The sequence below is a fragment of the Diabrotica virgifera genome, chromosome 10, assembly GCF_917563875.1.
Source record: "Diabrotica virgifera virgifera chromosome 10, PGI_DIABVI_V3a".
Taxonomy (NCBI): domain Eukaryota; kingdom Metazoa; phylum Arthropoda; class Insecta; order Coleoptera; family Chrysomelidae; genus Diabrotica; species Diabrotica virgifera.
This window is the reverse complement of record NC_065452.1, coordinates 148,906,085-148,930,678: the sequence shown is the minus strand read 5'-3', so window position 1 is coordinate 148,930,678 and position 24,594 is coordinate 148,906,085. Positions and strand designations below refer to the sequence as shown.

Genomic DNA, 24,594 nt, shown 5'->3' with positions numbered 1-24,594 from the left:
ATTATTTAACCAAATTGCTCAGTGGTACATTTTTATCTGAATCTGAATCTTCAGACCAAGCATCTGATTCAGACTCGATCTCCGCTTCACCATCCTGAACGAATAACACAACATGATTTTTGTCAGTCTCTTTTAAAAGTGGATCTGGTCTAGTATCGTAAATAAATATCTGTTTTTCGTTTATAACCAAATTTAAATGAATAGCAACAACTTATAAATTTTATCCTGTGATAACATATTTTTTTGCTTGTATATGTTACAGTTCAAGTTGATTATCCAGTTGGAGTTGACTCCAACTAGTTGGAGTCGACTCTAACGGCTGGTTTCAGTAAAAGTTGATTATAAATATAAAATGAAGATTTATATTCAACATTTACTAGTAAAAGTAGACTCCAACTAGGAAAAGTATACTCTTCCCAATGCCATTTAGTAAAAGTTGATTCTGATTCACACAAACAGCCGATTCTAGAAATTAAATTAATGTTACTGAATATGTTCAAATTAGTCTAGGCTGTATCGTCGTCCCCGTTAGTGAAATTGCTCCGATTCGAATTTTTTGCACAAACTTACTCAAAAAGAGGTCCTTATAACAAATCTACTGGGTGCCAGGCAGTACCTTGATCGATAAATTGTTTAAACAATTTTTTTTAGACCAATTCACAAAAATAATTTTTTCACTTCGAACAATTTTTTTAGATCATTCTGAGCAAAAAAAGGTATTTTGTGATTTTTCTCTAAAATTGATTGTTGTCGAGTTATACGCGATTTAAAATTTGAAAAATGCAAAAATAGCCATTTTTCAAGGCTTAATAACTCGGTTAAAAGCCATTATTATGAAAGTCAGAAAGTGACCAAATCAAAGTTTATAGCCCCCTGTACAAGATCCAGCAGAAATTTTTGTCACTATTTTATTACTAAGCTTTATCTTTAATTATTAACAATGAGCGCTAAGAGCGTATTAGGCGGCCGTCAATGGTGAGTGCTAAAGAGATGCACCATTTGGGCCGTCCAATGGTGAATCTCACTCGCACTCACATTGACGGCCGCCTCAATACGCGCTTAGCGCTCATTGTTGATAATTAGAAATAATATCTTATTAATGAAATAATGACAAAAATTTCTTCAGGATCTTATAGAGGTAGCTTTAATCTTTGATTTTTTGTAGTTTCTGACTTTCATAATATACAGTGAGCACGTAAAGGTTGGAATAAATTCATTTTCTCGAGAACGGACGATTTTAGAAAAAATCCCGAAACAGGTCAATTTTTATTTTTAAATTACGACTTTTTGGCATATATACCATAGTAGTGATGTCACCCACCTGGGCATGATGACGTCATCGATGATTTTTTAAATGGCAATAGGGGTCTTTTGATAGCTCATTTGAAAGGTAATTCAATTCTCTATTCAATAATATAACTAATAACATAATTTTTTATATAGGGTGCCCAAATTTTTTTATTTTTTTGATTAAATTTACTGACATAAAAAGAAGAATGCAAGTAATTTATTTAATTCAAAATACATTTTACTGCTCTCATAAAACAGAATAAAATGTTTATTTGAAAAATAATCATTGCTTTTAGCTTAAATTAAATGTTCAAACTGTCAAGAGGAAGGTGGGTGGCTGCTTTAATACTGAATTTAAGCAAAAAACAATATTTTTATTTGTCAAATACACATTATTTCCTGTTTTCTGATAGGAGTAAAATGTATTATGAGTTAAATAAATTACACACATTCTTCTTTTTGTCAAAAAATTTAATTCAAAAAAAATATTTTTTGGACACCCTGTATAAATAATAATGTTAATGTTTATATTACTGAATAGAAAATTGAATTACCTTTCAAATGAGCTATCACATGACCCCTATTCTCATTTTAAAAAAACGTAGATGACGTCATCATTCTAGAAATTAAATGTTACTGGAAATAATTATATTCAAATTGTGATATTTATATTCTAGGCTGTATCGTCGCCTCCGATAGGTAAATTATTCCAGTTCGATTTTTTTGCACAAACTTACTCAAAAAGAGGTCCTTATAACGAATCCACAGGGTGTCAGATGGTACTGTGGTCGAAAAATTGTTTAAACAACTTTTTTAAACAAACTCAAAAAAAATTCATTTAGGACAATTTTCTTTACATCATTTGGGTCATTCGGAGCAAGGTCAAAAGAGGTCTTTTGTGATTTTTCTGTAAAATTTATTGTTCATACTTGTTTATTGTTATATTTATTTCAAAATACGAAAATGACCATTTTCAAGGCTTAATAACTCAGTTAAAAATTATACCTATTAGTCACCGAAAGTGACGAGAAAGTCACTGAAAGTCACGAGAAAGTTCGAAAGTCACCAAATAAAATTTTAACGACCCCCCTACAAGATACTAAAGAAATTTTTGTTATTATTTTATTACTAAACTAAGCGGTTACTTTTAATTATTAACAATGAGCGCTAGGAGCATATTGACGCAGCTACCAATGTGAGTGCGAGTGAGATACACCATTGCACCATTTTGACATTTAAAAATTCAAACTTCTGTCAAACCACAAAAACACTTTTTTTGTAATTTATTGCTCACATGTCATCACCATGACAAGGCGAAAGTTCTTCTTCTTGTGGTGCTTTCTCCTTTAGTGGAGGTTAGCGACTACACTGCAGCACAATGCGGCTCTAAACAAAGATGTTGAATCAAGGCTGGTCCAGTCTCTGATATTTCTAAGCCATGAAATCTGGCGCCTACCGGGACCCCGTTTTCCTTCAATTTTACCCTGGATGATCAGTTGCGTGAGGCGGTACTTTTCGTTTCTCGTTATGTGTCCCAGGTAGCTAACTTTTCTGACTTTAATGATTTTTAGCAGTTCCCTACCTGTACCTATTCTCCTCAGAACATATTCGTTGGTGGTGTGGGTTGTCCAAGGTATTTTCAAGTCACTTCTATAAAGCCAGAGTTCAAAGGCGTCCAACTTGTTCATCAGTATTGTGTTGTGTCCAGGCCTCCGTTCCATACAAAAGTATTGACCACACATAGTAATGCAGAAAACGACATCTAAGGCTGATATTAATGCTACTGTTACAAAATAAGCTTTTCATTTTGATAAACCCCTGTCGGGCTACCTGTATTTTCGCTCTTGACTTCTTGTTTATAATCAAGTTGATTGTTGTACCAGCAATCAAGATATTTGTACTGGCTTACGTATTCAAGCTGTTGGTGTTTCACATATTTATTGGAAGAGGTAAATTTTTGTTCCTTGATATTTTTATAACTTTGGTTTTCGCAGTATTGATCTTCATTCCCATTTTTTCACAACTCTCAGTATCCCTGTCCAACAGTATCTGCAGACTATGGTCCGAATCAGTCATTAATACTGTGTCATCTGCATAGCGGATGTTATTTACTCTCTGACCGTTTATCCTGATTCTTTCTGAAGAGTGCGATAAAGAGTTCTCAAATATTACCTAAGAGTAGACGTTAAAAGTATGGGTGATAGCTCACAACCCTGTCTAACACCTCGTTGTATTTCAATTGGCCTTGACGTATTACCATTGGTCTTTATGATTGCTGTCTGATTCCAATAAATAGCCTCTATAATTTTAGAATCTCTTTTGTCGACTCCGATGTTGTTCAATCTTTCTATCAAGGTCTTGTGCGTCACCCTATCGAACGCTTTTTCAAAATCTATGAAACAGATAAAAAGGTCTGCTTGCTTATCTTTGTGCCAGAGTTTGAAGACAGAATATTGCTTCTCGTGTCCCCATACCTTTCCTGAAGCCAAATTGTTCTTGACCGGTGACCTCATCACATTTTTTATAATACAGTAGAATCTCGGTTATCCGCCATAAGCAGGCCGACGGAAGGGCGAATAAGCAAAAATGGCGGATAATAAGGAGCGTTAAATGAAACACAAGTTGAGCCCTTGATGATTTCCAGTCTCCGATAGGAGTGGCACAAGAAAAAGAAGAAGAGAATCAGTTTAATTTTGACTGACATTGGACATTGTAGATAGAATGATTTAGGATGAACGAAAAAAACTAGCGATTTTCATCTGCCTTGCTGATGTATCTCGTTTTGTTGCTGCCAATACTCGCCATCTTGTAGCATCATAATATCGACAGCTCTTTCTTCTTGTTGCTCGGAATGCTCGGCTTATTTTATCTCATCTTAAAAAATTTTTACTCATTCTTTAATATTTTCAAAGTTATAAAAATTTGAAAAAAAAATATTATTTAAATGGAGCGGCGGATAAAACGGAAAGGCGGATAAATGAAGGGCGGATAACCGAGACTCTACTGTATATTCTATTCTGTATGATACGCAAGAAAAGCTTTAGAATGTTATTTAATAGACTTATAAGGCGGAAGTCCTGGCATAATTTGGCTTTCTTCTTTTTAGGTAGTGGTATGAAGACTGATTCAAGCCATATTTTAGGGATAGTCCCTGTATTGTAAACATTATTAAATAGTCCAAGAAGAAGGTCTAAGATTTCTCGTTGATTAACTTCAACAGCTTAGCTGGTTTTTCATCTTTTCCTACAGATTTGTTGTTTTTTAGTTGACGTAGAGCATATTCCAGTTCGAACTTCAGTATTGGAAGAGCTTCGTCGTTAGTCTTCCCACATGTTTATTTGTTCTTCAGGGCTTGAAATCAGTTTGCCTTCTGCGTTGATTAGATTATTTAGTCCTTGTGAATATGTCGTGCTTGTGAATTCCTGAGTTTCTTATAAGGATGGAAGTCATCATGTTTTTTTATATAAGTTTTCGATTTCTTCACATTGTTCTGTTATCCATTTTTCTTTTGCAATTTTTATTTTTTGTTTAATGGTTCTATTTAAAGCTTTGTACATTGCTTTGTGCGGAATATATGTGCGTTGGAGGTATACAGGATCTAGCGTTGGAAAATGAAATAACTATTAATCACTGTCAGGAATATAAATACTTGGGTCTTACAATTACACAAGATGGAACGTTGGACAAGAATATCCAAGAAAGGTGCACACAAGGAAGAAAAGCTATCGCATTATTGAACAAAATCCTATGGGACCAAAGTATCTCCAAAGAAAATAAACGTAACATCTATAACAGCATTGTTAAGACATTATAACATACAGCAGCGAAGTTTGGCCACTTAAAGAAAAATCCGAAAATATGCTCAGAACAACTGAAATGGACTTCTGGAGATCTGCTGGTATATCAAGAATACAAAAAATCAGAAATACAAGAATATTGGAGATAATGGATGTAAAGCATACAATAATGGACGATATAAAAACAAAGCAACTAAGATGGTTTGGCCACGTACAACGTATGGAAGAAGACAGATTACCCAAGCAAGAGCTACGATGGGCACCAAAAGGACGGCGGAAGAGAGGAAGACCTAGGAAAAGCTGGATAGAAGGAAGCTTGAATGAAGACATGTGCTACGATCGAGAGCAATGGCGATTGGGAATCGGAAGACGTCGTAGAACGTTATATATATATATATATATATATATATATATATATATATATATATATATATATATATATGTATATATATATATATATATATATACATTGCTTTGTGCTGTTTGAATTTTCTTCTTTTATCCATTAAATCCAATATTTCCTCTGTCATCTATCTTTGCTTCCGTGGTCGCTGTTTTGTGAGCATTTCAGTTGCCGTTGCAAGGGCGAGTCTGATTTCCTCCCGAAGGCGAAAGTTAAGGATGTTTAATTATATGAAAGTGTGCTAAAAAACAGTGCGAAAAATTAAAAGCCATTTAAAATACATTGTTACTTCAGACACACTTTAAGCCCTTCATGTACTACTATCTATATTTACAATTTTCACACAATAAAACCTTTACTTACATAATATGAGATAAAGTAGATAAAAATTATTTTTTTGAATTTAACAAAAATTGGTTAAACAATTTTTCGACAGCGGTACCGCGTGACACCCTGTGTATTTGTTATAAGGATGTATTTCTTTGAGTAAGTTTATGCAAAAAATCGAATCAGAATAATTAACCTAACGGGGACGACCTTACATACTCTACTAATAAGTAGTTAAAACGGTCAAGACAAAGAAACGCACACTCATCAAAAATGCACTTGAGATTCTCGTATAATCAACATTTACTGAATCGATCCAGGAAGAGTCAACTCCAACTAGTACAAGTTGATTTAAATTTTTAAAATCAACTTGTACTGCTCGTTTCAGTTGGAGTTGACTCCAACTAGTTGGAGTCGACTCTAACTGAGAATCAACTTGAACTGTAACATATATAATATGAGGCCGTGTAAAGACCAGTTTCTTTCTGAAGAGGCGGAAGATGGAGGTCCATTTGAAATTCGGGAGGCAATTGGCATAAGTGGCTGCGATGTACATAAACCTTGCTACCATATAACGGGATTAGTACTACATATTTGCACTATCCAAATAATTTCGACTAAAAAATCCAGTTTTTGTTCTAAATTGGGCTAGATTTACCACTACCTTCCCTACATCTAGGTTTAGGCCCAGTCTTTTCACCTCCGAATAAATAGTTATCGGGAAGTTTATCCGGCAGATTACATATAAATCTGTCAAATAAACTTCCCGATAACTAGTTATTCGGAGGTGAAAAGACCGGACCTTAGTGAACAAGCCATTTCAGAAATGAAGTCTATGGCTTCCATTAGTTGGTCTTCATTCAATTATTCTTCTTTAAAGCGAGCATCAAGAGGCTGCAAAGTGAATCAGCTTAGAACAAAATTCGTAGCGTTTTTCGACATACATATTTTAGCAATAGTAGGGGAGCGAAGTATGCTAAATGTGCAGTCACTCGAGCGCTTTGGGGACCTATTGGGTTGTGAAGAGTAGGTCCTAAAACCAAAAAAAGTTAAGTAAAGTTTTCCATTTTAGTGAGGACTTTCCATTTTTGATTTAATTTTCCATTAAAATTTTAAATTTACCCCTCTCCGTGGGGGTCATGTTTGGTATCATTCGATAGATTTTTGGAAAATATTGAACACATATTTTTTAGTTTTTCGATCTAACGTTCATTTCGCGAATTATTCGCTTTTTTTGTGAAACTTTTTAACTCACCCATTTCCCTACGCCCCGCTCAAGTCGTCAGATTTTTTAAATATACACTAATACACTCTTTTGCATGTACTTAACTTACCTTATCTTAATCTGACAATTTCGAGTATTTTTAAGGATAGATTTTTTTCGGGCCCCCATTAACGAACTCCCCTGTGTTAAGAGCTAATATATGGTAGAGGTACATCTGCAGGGCACCAGGTTTCTCCCCATATGATAATCTGACGCGCTCGAGTAACTGCAAAAATCCCTGCTTGGGCTCCCCTACCACAAGCTTTCGATAAGAGAATAAGTCTGGTTAACTTGTTGGGGAATATTTTTTTATATTGTGTCTTTTATATACCTACTTACAGACAAAAGGCACTTCTGATAATATGGATCTATCGAATTCTACTAAATTTATCGATTTTGATACAGGATGCAGAATTTGTTTAGTACATATATTGTAACAAATAATGTCCAATTTTTCCATATTTTCCATTTTTTCCTGTTTTTTTTTTTTCGGAAAGAACAGGTTTTTTTCCTGCACCCAATTTTTCCGGAAGTTTTAAATCTCTATTAGGTGTTTTCTTAAATGGCAATGTCTAGTCACCATTTTGGTGACCATTTTAATTTCTTGTTTATTGAGGTTCATCAAATTGTTCGAGAGTTTTTTTATCAATATTCTTGATTATTTTTTTAGTCTCGATTTACTCTTGAGTGACTCTTCATTTCTTGTGATGATTTCTTATGAATCTCGTTGTTGCAGCATCTTTAGTGACGCCACAGAATGGTTCTGGGTGTACAAAGGATTCTCTCTAGTCCTGTTTTGTCAACAGATCTGCTCGTTCATCTCCATGCATCCCTTCATGACCTGACACCCATATTAGCCCTTAAACTCCCAAGGGTGGGTAAAAAAAGTCCACCTAATGCGTATTCCCTTGTAACATAATAATATTTATTACGTCTTCCAAAATTTTTCAAAAATAGTTTATTGTTAAAAAGACAGCCCTTTATCGAATGTTAATTTGGTTCTACTGATATTTTTGAAAATAAAAGTAATATCTTTAAATTAAATTTGGGTGGGTACAAAATATCCACCCTTGGTAAAACTTATTACTAAATGTTTCTATATAAATTCTCAATGGCAGAAACATAATCCACATAATTATCGAGGTATATTTACATAATCGACATAATTATTCGCCACTAAGGAGGTTGAAAGGGAGAATGTGGATAAAGTCAACAAATCTGAATTACTGGCTTTTATTTATATTTTAATTTTCATGTACATCCTAATTTTGTTGTAAGGTTTGCACATCGTTTATATTTTAGAAGATACTGTGTTTACTAAGCATAATATTCTTAAGTTTAATCCATTTCTAACATGTGTAACAACTATCAAATATATTAGCCATTTTCGAGGTGGACATTTTTTACCCACCCTTGGGCATACATGGAACCTACATAAGGTTGGGCGTTAAAGGGTTAAAGACGCTTTATTATGTTTTGCCAGCTTTTTGAGAAGATCTTTGCAGTTCCTCACCAGTTTTGATTTGATGAGTGGGTTCTTTACACCCAAAATAGCTGCATGGTTATCTGATTTCATCAATGCAAGCCACCAAAGCAAAAACTTCAGCATGGAACACAGTTGTTGTATATTAACCTTGACTATATAGCCCGATCAGGGGAACACAAAATTTTACGAAAACCTCCAAAAAAAATAAAGGAAGGATGAAAATTTGGGAACAGGTACAGTTCACCAAATATAGCTGAAAGTCTGAAAACGCGTGGCGATCATGATGCGCATTCGTCAAACGACGGACCTCGCACTCGCACTAACGGTCCAGACCGTTTGTATTTTGTATGTGCCTTCTTACTTCATTGTTAGCGCAGGCAATGGGAATTTCACATTTCAGCTATATTTGGTGAACTGTAGTTGAAATTGTCTATTATTATATAAGAAAAAGTTTACAATTCTACACCCCCTTCATTTTACAAAAATTGGAAAATACGGGGTGAAAAATATTTTCTCAGGGATGAAAAAATATACGTTCAAAATAAGTTTGAATTTATATAAAATGACTAATTCTAAGTAAGTAACTTTTGTTCTATAGAGTTTTTTCACTAAGTTAATACTTTTCGAGTTATTTGCGAGTGAATATGTTCATTTTCAACAAAAAACATGTTTTTGGACGGTTTTTCGCAGATAACTCAAAAAGTAAGTATTTTAGCGAAATAAAAATATTCTTAGCAAAAATATTGCTTATAAAAAACTGAAAAAAATGGTGTATGCATAAGGTCTGTAGACCCAGTAGATGCAGAGTTGTAGCTAATGAAAAGTAGGTTCTTCTTCGTCAAATTCCAAATCGAATACAGTCGAACCCGCTTACTAGAATAGCCTTCGTGCCAAGCAAAAATATTCCTATAACCGGGATATTCTAATAACCGATCAGTGGTGGCTAGCAGAAATAAATGTACCGAATATACGTCATAATAGTACAACACACTTTGTACATGTACATACTATGTATGTACATGTAGGTACATTATACCTAGTATGTATGTACATGTACATACATACGTTATGTACATATATTATGTATATGGTTTTATTTCTTTTTATGTCAATAATACAGTACCTAGAGTAACTATTACTTATTTTATTAAAACACCAAACTACATTATCTGTTCATGCATACCTACACAAATAAGTATGAAAAGTATGCAATATGTAGATATAGGTATGGAATACATAATATCTTCTTATTAACATCAATACATACAACAGACTTACTTTTTTCTGGAAAAATAATCGGTAATCTGAGACTATTTGTTTTCTCTAAAATATAATAAATAAAAAATTGACATTGGTTTTACCCTCCAGAAACCTTCTTATAATACATATTATAAAGCGGTTTTTATCTTATAAGCGGTTATGACTTCAAACTGTTTCTAAAAATCTAAACAGACAACGACGTGGATGGTGGGTGAGCAATAAGAATATTTACACAATTTAAAAAGTAGGTACCTACTTTATGATCGGTAAATGTTTGGCGGAAGGTAGAATTGGTGTCCATGATAAAGTAAGTAATAAAATATATTAACGACAGGTCCTATAAACCAGAAAACATAAATTTGTAGGAAATTGTACCTAGAAAGTTTTTGGTAACTTAAAATTATTCGATAAAACGATATTCTTTTACTAAAACGTATTCCTATAAGCATTCCTATAAGCGGTTAAATTTATTAAGGAGTAAATGGGAATGTTTCGGGACCTAAAAATTATATTCCTTAAACCGGGATATTCCTATAAGCGGTACTCTAATAAGCGGGTTCGACTGTATTTCAATTTGAAATAACCCAAAAACGGAGCTCTTTTCGGGGAAAATTCATTACAACTTTTTAAAGTGTTTAAAAAAACGGTTTATTCATGTTTTAAAAAAAAAAAAACTTCTAACATTAAAAGTAAGTGAGTTACGCTCAAAATTTTGTGGCCTTTTTTATTTTTTTCTAAAAAAATCACGAAAATCACCCCCAATTAACTACTCAAATAAAATTAATCGTTACCGCTTCAAAAGTTAAACTTTACTTATGTATTGTTTATATTTTCTATAAGTGTCATTGGTTTAAAGTGCTCATTTTTGAATAAAATTGGGTTTAAAATAAAACATTTTTTTTAATTTTGAAAAAAATGGAATTTTTTATGGAATTAAACTAAAAAATATTAGTAATACCAAAAATCTCAAAGAGTAATAAAATGTTCGTTTTACTTTTCTGAATATTTTTTATTTTTTGTTTTCTTGTTAGAAAAAAATTGGTTATGTTATGGCTGTTCAAACATTGCCTAAACTCGTGATTAGTTACTAGTCTAAGCCATTTTAACTAAAGCTTTTTCAAAAATAAGCACTTTGAACCGATGAAACTTACAGATCATATAAATAATACATAAGCAGAGTAACTTGTCAAGTGGTAATGATAAAATTTATTTGTGATGCTAATTAGGGGATGATTTTCGTGATTTTTTTTTATCAAAAAATAAAAGAGACCAACAATATTTTGAGCGTAACTCACTTACTTTTAATGTTAGAAGTTTTTTTAAAAAACAAAAATAAACCTTTTTAAACACTTTAAAAAAGTTGAAATGAATTTTTCCCGAAAAGTGCTCCGTTTTTGGGTTATTTCACATTGAAATATTCGATTTGGAATTTGACGAAGAAGGACCTACTTTTCATTAGCTACAAATCTGCTTCTACTGGGTGTACAGACCTCATGCATACACCATTTTTTTCAATTTTTTATAGGCTATATTTTTGCTAAGAATATTTTTTCGATAAAATACTTACTTTTTGAGTTATCTCCGAAAAACCGTCCAAAAACATTTTTTTTTGTTAAAAATGAACATATTCACTAGCAAATAACTCGAAAAGTATTGACTTAGCGAAAAAACTCTATAGAACAAAAGTTGTTTAGAATTAGTCATTTTATCTAATTCCGGTCTTATTTTAAATGTATATTCTTCACCTTCGAGAGGGGGTATTCCCCTCCATTTTTGTAAAATGGAGGGGATGTAGAATTGTAAACTTTTCTTATATAGGATAATAGACAATTTCAACTGCCTATTCCCAAATTTTCATCCTTCCTTTATTTTTTTTGGGCGAGATTGATCTTTGATCGGGCTAATAAGATTTATTATAAAACAAAACAGATGTATTTTATCTTCAATAGTCATTAAACTCATGTCAAACATAGTAAATAAACTCATTATAGTCCATTCTTTCACGGTTTTTGCTGTAAATTTTAAAGAACCGCTTGGATTGACATGAAATTTGACATACGCATAGCTAACATGTCATAGAAAAAAAGTGATATGGTGCCGATGTGTGCTTTTGCCCTGGGGGTGAGTTTCACCACATCTCGGGGGTGAAAAAATATGTGTTCAAGATAAGTTCCGAAATGGATAAACTGACTAATTTTAAGCAACTTTTGTTCTATAGGGTTTTTTCACCAAATCAATACTTTTCGAGTTATTTGCAAGTGAATATGTTCATTTTTCAACAAAATAACCACGTTTTTAGACGGTTTTTCGCAAATAACTTAAAACGTAAGCATTTTGTCGAAAAAAATATTATTAGCAAAACTATAGCCTATAAAAAAGTGAAAAAAAAGGTGTATATATTAGGTCTCTATACCTAGCAAAAGCAGAGTTATAGCTAATGAAAAATAGGTTCATATTCGAAAAATTCCAAATGGAATAATTCAATGTGAAATATCCAGATAATGAAGCATTCTTGGGGAAAACACGTTACAACTTTTTTAAAGTGTTTAAAAAAAATCTTTATTTATGTTTTTATAAAAAAAATTTCTAGCATCAAATGTAAGCAGGTTACGCTCAAAATAAAGTTGGTCCCTTTTGTTTTGGCAAAAAAAAATCGGGAAGATCACCCCCCAATTATCAACTTAAATGAAATTAATCGTTACCGCTTCACAAGTTACTTTACTGATGTTGTGTTTATATGATCTGTAAGTTTCATCGATTCAAAGTGCTTATTTTTGAAAAAAAATTGGTTTTAAAGTAAAATTTTTAAAAATTTTAATTTTGAAAAAGTGCTTTTTTTTCTAAATAACTTAAAATTATTAGAGATACCAAAAGTCTTAAACAATAAAAAAAGTCTGCTTTACTTTTCTGAATATTTTGTATTTTTTGTTTTTCTGTAAGACAAGAATTGGTCAAGATTCGGTGTTTCTAAATTTGCATACACTCGTGATAAGTGACTCGTTCAAGCCCTTTTAACTACAAAACTCTTTCAAAAATAAGGACTTTGAACCGATGAAACTTACAGACCGTCTGATCAATACATACGCGAGTAAAAAACTTGTGAAGTGATAACAATTAAGTTCATTTGAAATGCTAATTAGGGGGTGATTTTCCCGATTTCTCACCAAAAAAAGGACCAACTTTATTTTGAGCGTAACTTGTTTACTTTTGATGCTAAATTTTTTTTTAAAAAACAAAAATAAGCATGCTTTTAAACACTTTAAAAAAGTTAAAATGAGTTTTCCCCAAGAAAGTGCTTCGTTTTTTGGTTATGGCACGTTAAAATATACGATTTGGAATTTGACGAATGTGAACCTATTTTTCATTAGCTATAACTCTGCTTCTACTAGATACAGTGACCTAATATATACACCAAGTTTTTCACTTTTTTACGTGCTATATTTTTGATAAGAATTTTTTTTCCACCAAATATTTACTTTTTGAGTTATTTGCGAAAAACCGTTTGAAAACGTAGTTATTTTGTAGAAAAATTAACATATTCACTCACAAATAACTCGAAAAGTATTAACTTGGTGAAAAAATTCTATAGAACAAAAGTTTCTTGGAATTAGGCATTTTGTCCATTTCCGGACCCTTTTCGAACATATATTTTTCACCCCCAAAAGCGGCTGAAACTCACCCCTAGAGCAAAAGCACACATCGGCACAGTATCACTTTTTTTCTTTGACATATTAGCTATGTGTAAGGGAAAGTGGGGGAATGGTGCGCACTTAAGCAGAAATCGATTCTGTTGTAAATTCTTTCAATCTATCATAACATCCAGTACGTTAGAGTAAGCCCTAACTATTCTACTTTGAATATGTAAAATAGGTTTTAGAGAAATACAAAGTGCAAAAGCATAATATTAAAAAAAGAAAAGAAGTGCCTTTGCGCACGATTCCCCACCCATGAGGGTAATCATGCGCACAGATTGGGAAATGGTACGCACTAAATTAATGTTAGAAGAAAAACATTAATTTAAAATTAATGTAATAAAAACACTTCTTTCAAAAGTATAAAAATATTATGAAGAAATAAGAATTTTCTGGGGTATTTACAGCTGTCCTGTACATTCTGCGTGATTCCCCGAGGCACATAACACACATGTATATCATAATCCTTTTTCCCCTCTTTCCCCACAAATAGAGCATGTCTCGTTACGTGCAGCTGGTTTTTCTAATGGTGGTGGAATGATCATTCAACATCATCTAATTCGTCTTCATCGATAATGATAATATCTGACAAATAACCGTTTGTTACATCAGACGACTCAGGTGTTAGCTCTTTCTGCACTGTCTTCTTTTTTGTTTGCCTTTTTTTGTTTTTTCTTTTCTCTGTCTGTCAAGATATCTGGCGATTCTTTATCAAAACCTCTTCAGCAGTTGTCTTTCTTGCTGCTTTCTGTTCCTCCTTTCTCTTAAGATTCTCGTCCATTAATCATTTCTTGTCATGGGCTTCCTCCAATTTTGTCTTCATTGGTGTGCTTGTAATTGTTGTCTTAATGTTATATCAGGACTCCTTTTTGTAAACACATAAAGCGAATCTTTGCTAGCTAACTTCTTCTCTTTATTAAAATTATTTAGAATATTATTTTCTTCAGCATACCTGAATATCAATCATCTAAGTTCTTTATGTTAGCCATAAAATAATTTAGCAAGCGTTAACACAACATTCTCTTAATTATTTTTCTACTTCACCTGAAACACAGCTGTACGGCCTAAGCGGGGTAATCGTGCGCACTCCTGCGCACTATTACCCCTTTGTGCCCTAAATACTAATCATCATCACAAACGGAAAACTACTCAATCATATAAACCAACAGATGCACTAAAATACACGTTAAACAACATGATTTAAATCATAATAAGTCCAAAGAAATTGAATAAAGCCTAAGGACTTACCCTCCTATTTTTTGGAGCAGAAAGACTAGAAGAATTCTTGCAATTTTCAATAATCGGATCTGACTTAGTCCACGTGCAATGGTCGAATGAAGATAATCGCGTAAACTGTTCATGAGATCGGTTGAAAGGTGTAGGACTGTTTGAGTTCGTAAAATCTTCCACGGAATTTAAAATACAATGCAGCGCACGATTACCCGCCGCGCACCATTCCCCCACTTTCCCTTATGCCAAATTTCATGTCAATCCAAGCAGTTCTTTAAAATTTAGAGGTTTTGCAATATTTTACCTTCAAACAACGTACTATAAAGAATTGTTTGTTTACAATCTAATTTTTTCATTCAGGTGCATTATCAAATTTAGTATAGAGGTGCATTCAACTCCTGTGTACATACCACTATGTTGATATTTTTTGTTGTGATTAGTCATTTTGTGGCGGTACTGCCATGGTTTTGTTAGAATGCAGATTGTAACTACATATATATGTTATTGGTTTTATATCAACACTTTCTTCTGTTCACATATATTTTAACAAATATAACTAATTTTCATTAGAACCGTCTTAGTCTGGTGATTTATCATCATTTCTTTATTTATTTAGCGTATGGCTACATTACAGTTGAGTTTTGTGTATAAGTAAAGAGTACATTAAAAGTACATTACAAACAGTAAATAACAATAATTAGCATTATTGCAGCAATATAGCAACAATAATAATTAACAATTATTATCTTCAGTTTAGTTTCTAATTCCAAGCCCAGGCACCCATTTACCCTCCAACAAAAACTTTCATCTCTTGTCCGAGCAGCCTAAGACAACTATCCAAATGAACAACACAGAGTTTATGAAATTCCTTTTCATCAGACTGCCTCCGATCTTACATAGGCCAAACAAACCATAGAATCCAAAATAGGATTTATGAGCATTCCATCTCTGTTCGCAATTCCGATTCAATTTCAGCTCTATCATCATCATCATCATCATCATCCTGTAGGGCTACAACCCTGGGTGGGTCCTGGCTGACTGTACAACTTTCTTCCAATTTCTTCGGTCTTCCATCAACCTAGGGTCAAATAGAATGTTCATTTTCCGGAGATCTGCTTGGATGTTATCTCTCCATCGCATTCTGGGACGTCCAAATGGTCTTTTGCCTGTAGGAATCTCCTCCCATACCAGTTTTACAAGTCTTTCGTTATGAAGTCCGTGCACGTGGCCTGCCCATCTTAGTCGCTGTGATTTAATTTCTTGGACAATATCGGTGTCATTGTAAAGTGCTTTTAATTCGATGTTGGTTCTGATCCTATACTGGTTTGTGTTAATGTCGTGGTGAGGTCCGAAAATTTTTCTATTTTTCGTTCAAAACGTCTGAGCTTTTCTTCGTTTGATTTGGTCATGGTCCACGTTTCGCATCCATATTTTAGTACTGGTCTGACGATGGATTTATACATTTTGATCTTGGAACTTCTTGTAAGATTTTTTGATTTTATAAGCTTATCCAGTGCGAATAGACAGCGATTTGTTGATTGGATTCTGTCTTTTGTTTCTTCAGTAACATCGTTGTCACCTGTGATTACGGCCCCAGATACTTAAAACGTTGTACTCTTTCGAAATTGAAGGTGTTGACCGTCACATTTTGTCCTATCCTGTCTCTTCGTGTCGTTCTATTTATACACATATATTTCGTCTTCTCTTCATTAATCCTCAGCCCTACTTCGCTTGTTGCTCCTTCCACCTTGTTGAAAGTGGATACGTGGATAATATGGAGTCTCCAATGAGATCAATGTCATCTGCATAAGCCAGTAATAACTTGGGACCTTGAACCGATAGCAGTTCTGTTTTTATTTCGGCCGACCTCATGGCTTTCTCTAATAAAAGGTTAAAAAGTAGTGGAGATAATGCACACCCTGTTTGAGTCCACTGTTGATTTCAAATCTGTTAGACAGTTTATTATTTACACGTACTTTTGATATTCCACCCTCCATACATACTTTAGTCATCCGAATGAGTTTCTTTGGTATTGACAACTCCGCCATGGCATTCCATACTTGGCTTCTTTCTACGCTATCATATACCTGTCGAAAGTCTATGAAGAGATTGTGTATGGGTCTGTTATACTCCCATCCCTTTTCTAGAAGCTGTCTAAGCGTGAATAGTTGATCTATTGTGGATCTGTTTGCCCTAAAACCGGCTTGATATTGTCCTAGGACATTTTCAGCATAGGGGGTTAGTCTACTAAGAATGATGTTTGAGAGGATTTTATATGCCGTGTTTAGGAGTGAAATTCCTCTATAATTTGCGCATTTTGTTTTGTCCCCTTTTTTGTAGATGGGCACTATGATGTTTTCCTTCCATCTTGCTGGTATCCTTTCTTCTAACCAAATTTGTGTTATTAAGTGGTGGATTTGGCGATGTAGTGCGTCTCCACCATATTTCAGAAGTTCTGCTGGTATCTCGTCCGTACCCGGCGCTTTGTGATTTTTCAGCTTATTTAACGCCTTTTGGGTTTCTTTCTTGTTTCTTTTCGGCAGTCGTCGTATTCCTTTTTAATTTTGTCTGTTTGTAGTTGTATCCATGTCTTCCTTACGATTTGTCTTTTTTCCAGCTGTTTCCGACATTCCTCGTCATACCATCTTTTTGCCCTCTTCTGCCTACTCCTTCCAAAGATCTTGTCGGCAGTCTTGGTTATTATTTCGGCAGTCGTTTCCCACAGCTCTTCTATATCATTGTAAACTATTTCAGAGTTCAAGGTTTGTTCAAGTTGTTCTATATATTTTTGATGTTTCTCTGTATTCTGCATTTCGATATTTGCGGCGCACATATCTATATTTGAGATTCAATGGATCTCCAATAAGAAAAAATTTATTACATCGATACCTATGAAATATAATACAAGAATAAAATACACAATATAAGTTTGGTTGCATTTTAATAAATTGGAAAAGAACAATCTCGCTGCAATTTTTGTTCGTTTTAAAAAAATCAGTAAATCAGACCACTTAAAAAAGATTTGGGACCATTACATACATACGGTTTGTTTTCTTTTTAGGAATTGCAATTGTAAACATTTTTCTTTTCAGCGCTTCTGGTAGTTCTTCTTCGGACGGTTCCGATACAGGCGAAGAAACTGTAGAAAATGGATCGGCCAATAAAAGTAGTAGTAAAAGTGACGGAGAAGAAGTACTTGAAGAAAGTAACGGGTGTAGCCAAGATTCAAACTCTATACCTCCTGCTAGTCCAGATAGTTCGAGTAAATTCGATACTACCAAAGATTTAAGTGTAAGTCCTTCAATGTTGATAGTAACACAGTATAAAGAGGGATAGTAGAACCACTCTTCGAAAAATTAGAAGTAAAATCTTTAGTCGCGCATGGCGACCGCGCAATGTTGGCAGTCGCTTTTGCCCCACTCTCGCATTGCTAGTCGCGTAAAAACGTACGGGTTTTAACAGGGAAAACCCGCATCCACCACTGGTGAATTATCAATTGCGTACTGCCGGTATTACTTCTTGAAATCAAAGTGCCGGCAGAGAAGTGGTTTTACTATCCCTCTTTATACTGTGATAGTAATATGCAATCAGCGAATCAATTAGCTCTTCGAAACATTAATGCTCTATTCTATATTCGCCCTTGGGCACTTGTTTGCGGATGCTTTATACCAAACCCTATCCTTTCATTAAACCTCACTCCAAAATTGACCCGTGTTGAGCTGCCCCCGCAGCCCCCACTTGCAAAAATCAAAAAACAAATAGCCCTGATTTATGAGCTATTTATGAGCTTTCATATTCCGCAAACTAAAAATTTTGAGCTCGTTCCACTGAGCAGGAATTTAATACTTAAAAATAGGAATATTGAATCGGTTTTTGCGGCAGAATTACGAGCTATTTATGAGCTCTTGAAATTATATAGTTTCGATTTTTGAGCTCATCCCCTTCACCCCCAAACAACCCTTTAATTGATTTAACTTAAGAGAAAAATGCTGAGAAAACTTAAAATATATCGTATTGCGGATATAATTCCTATAGCTTATATACTCTAAGGATATACTATTAAATCACGTGCATTTCGATTATTGAGCTACAACCCCTTCGCAAGAAAACCACCCTATCTTCCCGGCATAAGAGAAAGTTGTACTTAAAATGCACTAAATTAATTATTTGGCGACTACATATCATTTAATAATTTATAAGCTTTCAAATTACGTGCATTTAGATCAGTAAATTGCAATTTATTTTGTATAGTGCCGTCACTGAAGGTAAAAATCAACGATTACCTTCAATGTCGGTGAACCTTCATCGATTTTAACGAAAATTGGTCAGGGGTTAGAGGATACGTCAAGAAACAAAGGTAACATGGTACCACCTTGCGCCTTTACCCTGAGGGTGGATACCGCCCCTTCTCTGGGGTGAAAATTATTTTATAAAAAATAACTGCACAAATCAATAAAAGAACAAATTAAAAGCAAAATTTATTATATAAAGTTATTAAAATAAGTCAATACTTTTTAAGTTATTAAAGATCAAAGATTTTAATTATTCGTGAAAAAAAATGCATGTTTTGAAGCGATTTTTCGTAAATCACTGAAAAACTGTAAGTTTTTACAAAAAAGTTAATAGTATGTAGTTTAATTCGTATAGCTTATATTCTGAGAATAAACTCTTAAATCACGCGCCTTTCGATTATAGAGCTACAACCCCTTCGCAAGAAAACTATCCCATATTCCCGGCTTAAGAGGGAGTTGTACTTAAAATAATTTAAATTAATTATTTGGCGACTACATACCGTTTAATAATTTATGAGCTCGCAAAATATACGCATTTCAATTATTGGATTGCCATTTTCTTTCTATAGTGCAGTCACTGAAGGTAAAAATCAACTATAACCTTCGATTTCGGTAAATCTCCATTCATTTTCACGAATTGACAATAACAACTTGCGGTTTTAGCCTGGGGTATATGTCACCCCTTCTCTTGGGTGAAAATTGCTTTATTAAAAATAACCCCACAAATCGAGAGAGGGACAAATTGTAAGCAAAATTTGTTATATAATGGTTATTAATAAATCAATACTTTTTGAGTTATTAAAGATCCAATTTTTGTGAAAGAAAATGCATGCTTTAAAGCGATTTTTCATAAATAAGTCAAAAACTGTAAGTTTTTACAAAACAGTTTTCATCACTAAAATTGAAGCTAATAAAAAATATAATAAATTGCTTACTTGAAAAACCCTTTAATGTTAATTTAAAGTAAGTTATTGGTAAATAAATGTATATTTTTTTCTGCGACTGTTCAAATCTAAGGATTCAAGCTTAAATAACGGGAAAGAGATGCATTTTATAACACTTAGGTACTAAATACTTCTCAAAGTACTTAGAAATACCTATCAAAAATGAGCTCCAGAAAAAGTTTATAGCATCAAAATCCGCTCACCAATTTTCGTGAAAATGAATGGAGATTTACCGAAATTGAAGGTCATAGTTGATTTTTACCTTCAGTGACTGCACTATAGAAAGAAACTGGCAATTCAATAATTGAGATGCGTATATTTTGCGAGCTCATAAATTATTAAACGATATCTAGTCGCCAAATAATTAATTTAAATTATTTTAAGTACAACTCTCTCTTAAGCCGGGAATATGGGATGGTTTTCTTGCGAAGGGGTTGTATTTATTCTTAGAATTCTTAGAATATAAGCTATACGAATTAAACTACTATTAACTTTTTTGTAAAAACTTAGTTTTTCAGTGATTTACGAAAAACCGCTTCGAAACATGCATTTTTTTCACGAATAATTAAAATTTTTGATCTTTAATAACTTAAAAAGTATTGACCTATTTTAATAACTTTATATAATAAATTTTGCTTATAATTTGTTCTTTTATAGATTTGTGCAGTTATTTTTTATAAAATAATTTTCACCCCCGAGAAGGGGTGGTATCCACCCTCAGGGTAAAGACGCAAGATGGTACCATGTCACCTTTGTTTCTTGAGGTATCCTCTAACCACTGACCAATTTTCGTGAAAATCGATGAAGGTTCACCGAAGTTGATGGTAATAGTTGATATTTACCTTCAGTGACTGCACTATACAAAATAAATTGCAATTTACTGATCTAAATGCGCGTAATTTGGAAGCTTATAAATTATTAAATGATATGTAGTCGCCAAATAATTAATTTAAGCATTTAAGTACAACTTTCTCTTAAGCCGGGAAGATAGGGTGGTTTTCTTGCGAAGGGGTTGTAGCTCAATAATCGAAATGCACGTGATTTAATAGTTTATTCTTAGAGTATATAAGCTATAGGAATTACATCCGCAATACGATATATTTTAAGTTTTCTCAGCATTTTTCTCTTAAGTTAAATCAATAAAGGGTTGTTTGGGGGTGAAGGGGATGAGCTCAAAAATCGAAACTATATAATTTCAAGAGCTCATAAATAGCTCGTAATTCTGCCGCAAAAACCGATTCAATATTCCTATTTTTAAGTAGTGGGGGGAGGGCTGACTCAGCCCCCCCCCCACTAAAGTATTAAATTCCTGCTCAGTGGAACGAGCTCAAAATTTTTAGTTTGCGGAATATGAAAGCTCATAAATCAGGGCTATTTGTTTTAATTTTTGCAAGTGGGAGGGGGGGGGGGCAACTCAACGCGGGTCCAAAATTGATGTGCTCTTCATAAAAGCTTTTTCACAGGGAGTTTAAAATCCATTCATCAGTTCTGTTGTGTCAATCTTCTTAACATAAAGCTCACACCAGGTTGTCGAATAATTATCATCTCTTCTTATTCTTCCCCTAGCACTACAACTCGGGGTGGGTCTTGGCTGACTGCACAACTCGCTTCCATCTCGAACGTACGTCCATGATAGTTGGATCAGTGGGTAGCCTTATTGTTCTTAAATCTGACCATATGCTATCTCTCCACGTCCTAAGGGCCTTCTTTCTATCGGGACTTCCTCCCAGATTAGCATGGCAAGGCGGTTATTAGGGATTCTATGGACATGGCCTGTCCATCTTAGACATTGTGATTTAATCTCTTGAACTACGTCGCTAGCCCTATACATCTGTTTGACCTCAGCATTTATTCTCATTCGGTATTGGTTAGTACTCGGGTCCTGATACAGTCCAAAGATTCTTCTGAGGATTTTTCTCTCAAAATACCAGAGTTTTCTTTCCATTGCCTTTGTCAGCGTCCACGTCACACATCTATACAGGAGCACCGGTCTAATCACTGTCTTATATACCCTGATTTTTTATTTAGTATTAGTCTCTTAGTACATACTTAGGCTCCCTGATCACCAAGGAGAACGTCATGACGGAAGAAATCAAGCGAAGGATAATCCTAGCGAACAAATGCTATTTTGGACTGAGTAGACATGAGAAGCAGAAACTTAAGCCAAAAAACAAAAATAACCATATACAAAACCCTTATACAATCAGTGTTGACATATGGATTGGAGACATGAACCATCTCCAAGGCAGATGAAAACCTTCTGCTTATATTTGAACGAAGGATTCTGAGAGGAATATTCGGTGGCATCTGTGAAAATGGTATTTGGAGGAGGAGGTACAACTACGAGGTATACCACAGATATAAACATATATTTGGTGGTAAAGACGTAGTATCTCTTATAAGAATAGGAGGACTAAGATGGGCAGGACATCTAGCAAGATCACAGCATAACAACCCTCCTAGAAGAATCCTTATGTCACAACCTGTGGGAAGTAGAAATAGGGGTACGCCAAAACTTAGATGGAAGGATGGTGTAGATGAGGATGGGAGAAAAATAGGCGCAGCAAACTGGCAACGGTTGGCAATGGATAGGACTGACTGGCGTAATAGACTTGGGAAGGTCGAGGCTCTTTCATAGGGCTGTAGCACCATTGATGATGATGATTAGTCTCTTATATTTAACAGTGTTGTGAAGGCTACACACTATTATTTGCTGTCTGGATTCTCCCTTTTATCTTTTCCGTGATATCGTTATTTGCAGTGATTGTCGCTCTGAGATATTTAAAACTTTCTACTCTTTCAAAGTTGTATGGGTCTAGTGTAACATTTTGCCCTATTGTTGTATGAGTCTAATGTATAAATATTTGGTTTTTTCTTCATAGACCCTTAGACCAGTTTTTTTGCCTCTACCTTTAATTTATTGAAAGTCTCCTTCACGTAGCCTAGGTGACTGTAGTTTTCCACAATTTCAAATGTCATCCGCGTATGTTAGTAGTAATTTTGATCCATTTGCTGTCAGTAGTTCTTTTCTAGTGTGATGTTCTTACTACTTTCTCCAGGATTATATTAAAAAGGAGATATGACAGCGCATCTCCTTGTTTCAGGCCACTGCTTATTTCAAACCATTCTGAGAGTTTGTTACCTATTCGTACTGTGGATCTACCTGCTATTGCATTCCACGTCTGATCCCTTTTAATGCTGTCGTACGCTTGTCCAAAATCTATGAAGAGATTATGGATAGTTCTATTGAATTACCATCCTTTTTCTAGTAGCTGCCTTAGAGTAAAAATCTGATCTATAGTCTATATGTTTTCCGAATCTGGCTTGGTATTCCCCTATGTAATTTTGTACAAAAGGTGTTAGTCTACTTTCTGTCACAAGTCCTTCTTCTTCGCGCGACTAGGATTACTCCTGTTTGTCTACCTCTTATTCTGTTTCAATTGTTGTTGACTGTACATTGTCTTTCCACCTTTTCGGCGGTCTTCCAACGGGTCTTCTGCTATACGGCTTGTTGTTTTTACAGATGTTCGCTAATCTATCTGGTTCCATTCGGTTTAAATGTTCGTTCCAGTTTTTCTTTCTTGTTTTTATCCACCTGTTAATATTTTGAATTTTGCAACGTTCTCGTGTACTTCTGTTGCTTTGTCTGTCTCTTAATGATATGCCCGCTATTGATCTTAATACTTTCATTTCGATATAGTTGATTTGTTGTTTCGTCTTTCTTGTATCGGTCCTTGTCTCCGCTGCATATGTTAGGATAGGTCTTACTGTTGTTTTGTATACTTTTATTTTGCTTTCCGTGGTCAGATATTTGTTTGTCCATATGGTTTCTCGGAGGCAACCACTTACTCTTGCCGCTTTTGTTGCTTGTGTTGTGGTCTCTGTTCTTATATTCCTGTCACTAGTGATATCTACTCCTAGGTAATTGAATTTCATTACTTGTTCTACAATTTTGCCGTCTATTTCTAACTTGCATCTACGCGGCTCTTTACTTATCACTATACAGGGTGTCCAGAAACTCTACCGACAAACGAAGACAGGAGATTACTCAGATAATTTTAGGACAATTTAATCCAATTCACCTAGTCCGAAAATGCTTCTACGGGAGCTAGAGCTCTTTGAAGATGGCGCCATGTAATTAGTTTTTCTTAAATACATCTAGAACGCTTCTATTTAGAAAAACGAAAATTTGTATACATATTTACTTTCCAGAAATGAGTCGATTCCATACATTGCGAATTTCTAGTACCGGTCATAGGCGTCCGTTTTGGGTAGGGCAACGGTTATTTTATCGCATAACTTTTTTGTCTTTAACTTTTAAGCATTTTTGATACTGGATTATTAAATTGTGAGGTATTCTAGTACTAAAAGGTACTCTTACTTTAAGTCGGCAGGACACACCGTTTTCTAGAAAAATCGATTTGAAAGTTTTTGGTTTTGGGAATTTGAAAAAAAAAGTTGAAAAAATTAAAAAAAAACGATGTATTTTACCAACTTAAAGCAAGAGTAACTTTTAGTACTCGAATATCTCATAATTGAATAATCTAGTCTCAAAAATACTTAAAAATTAAAGATAATAAAGTTGTGCTATAAAATGACTGTTGACCTA

General features: G+C 34.1%; 1 protein-coding gene across 1 annotated transcript in view; it reads left to right on the top strand.

The window, feature by feature from the left end:
• The window catches only part of LOC114331294 (chromodomain-helicase-DNA-binding protein 1), a 105,526-nt gene that overhangs the window by 20,808 nt on the left and 60,124 nt on the right, over positions 1–24,594 (top strand). The window contains exon 3 of the mRNA XM_050663241.1: positions 17,842–18,040. Within this exon, the coding sequence (XP_050519198.1) occupies positions 17,842–18,040 (199 nt within the window). The remainder of the gene's footprint in view (positions 1–17,841; positions 18,041–24,594) is intronic.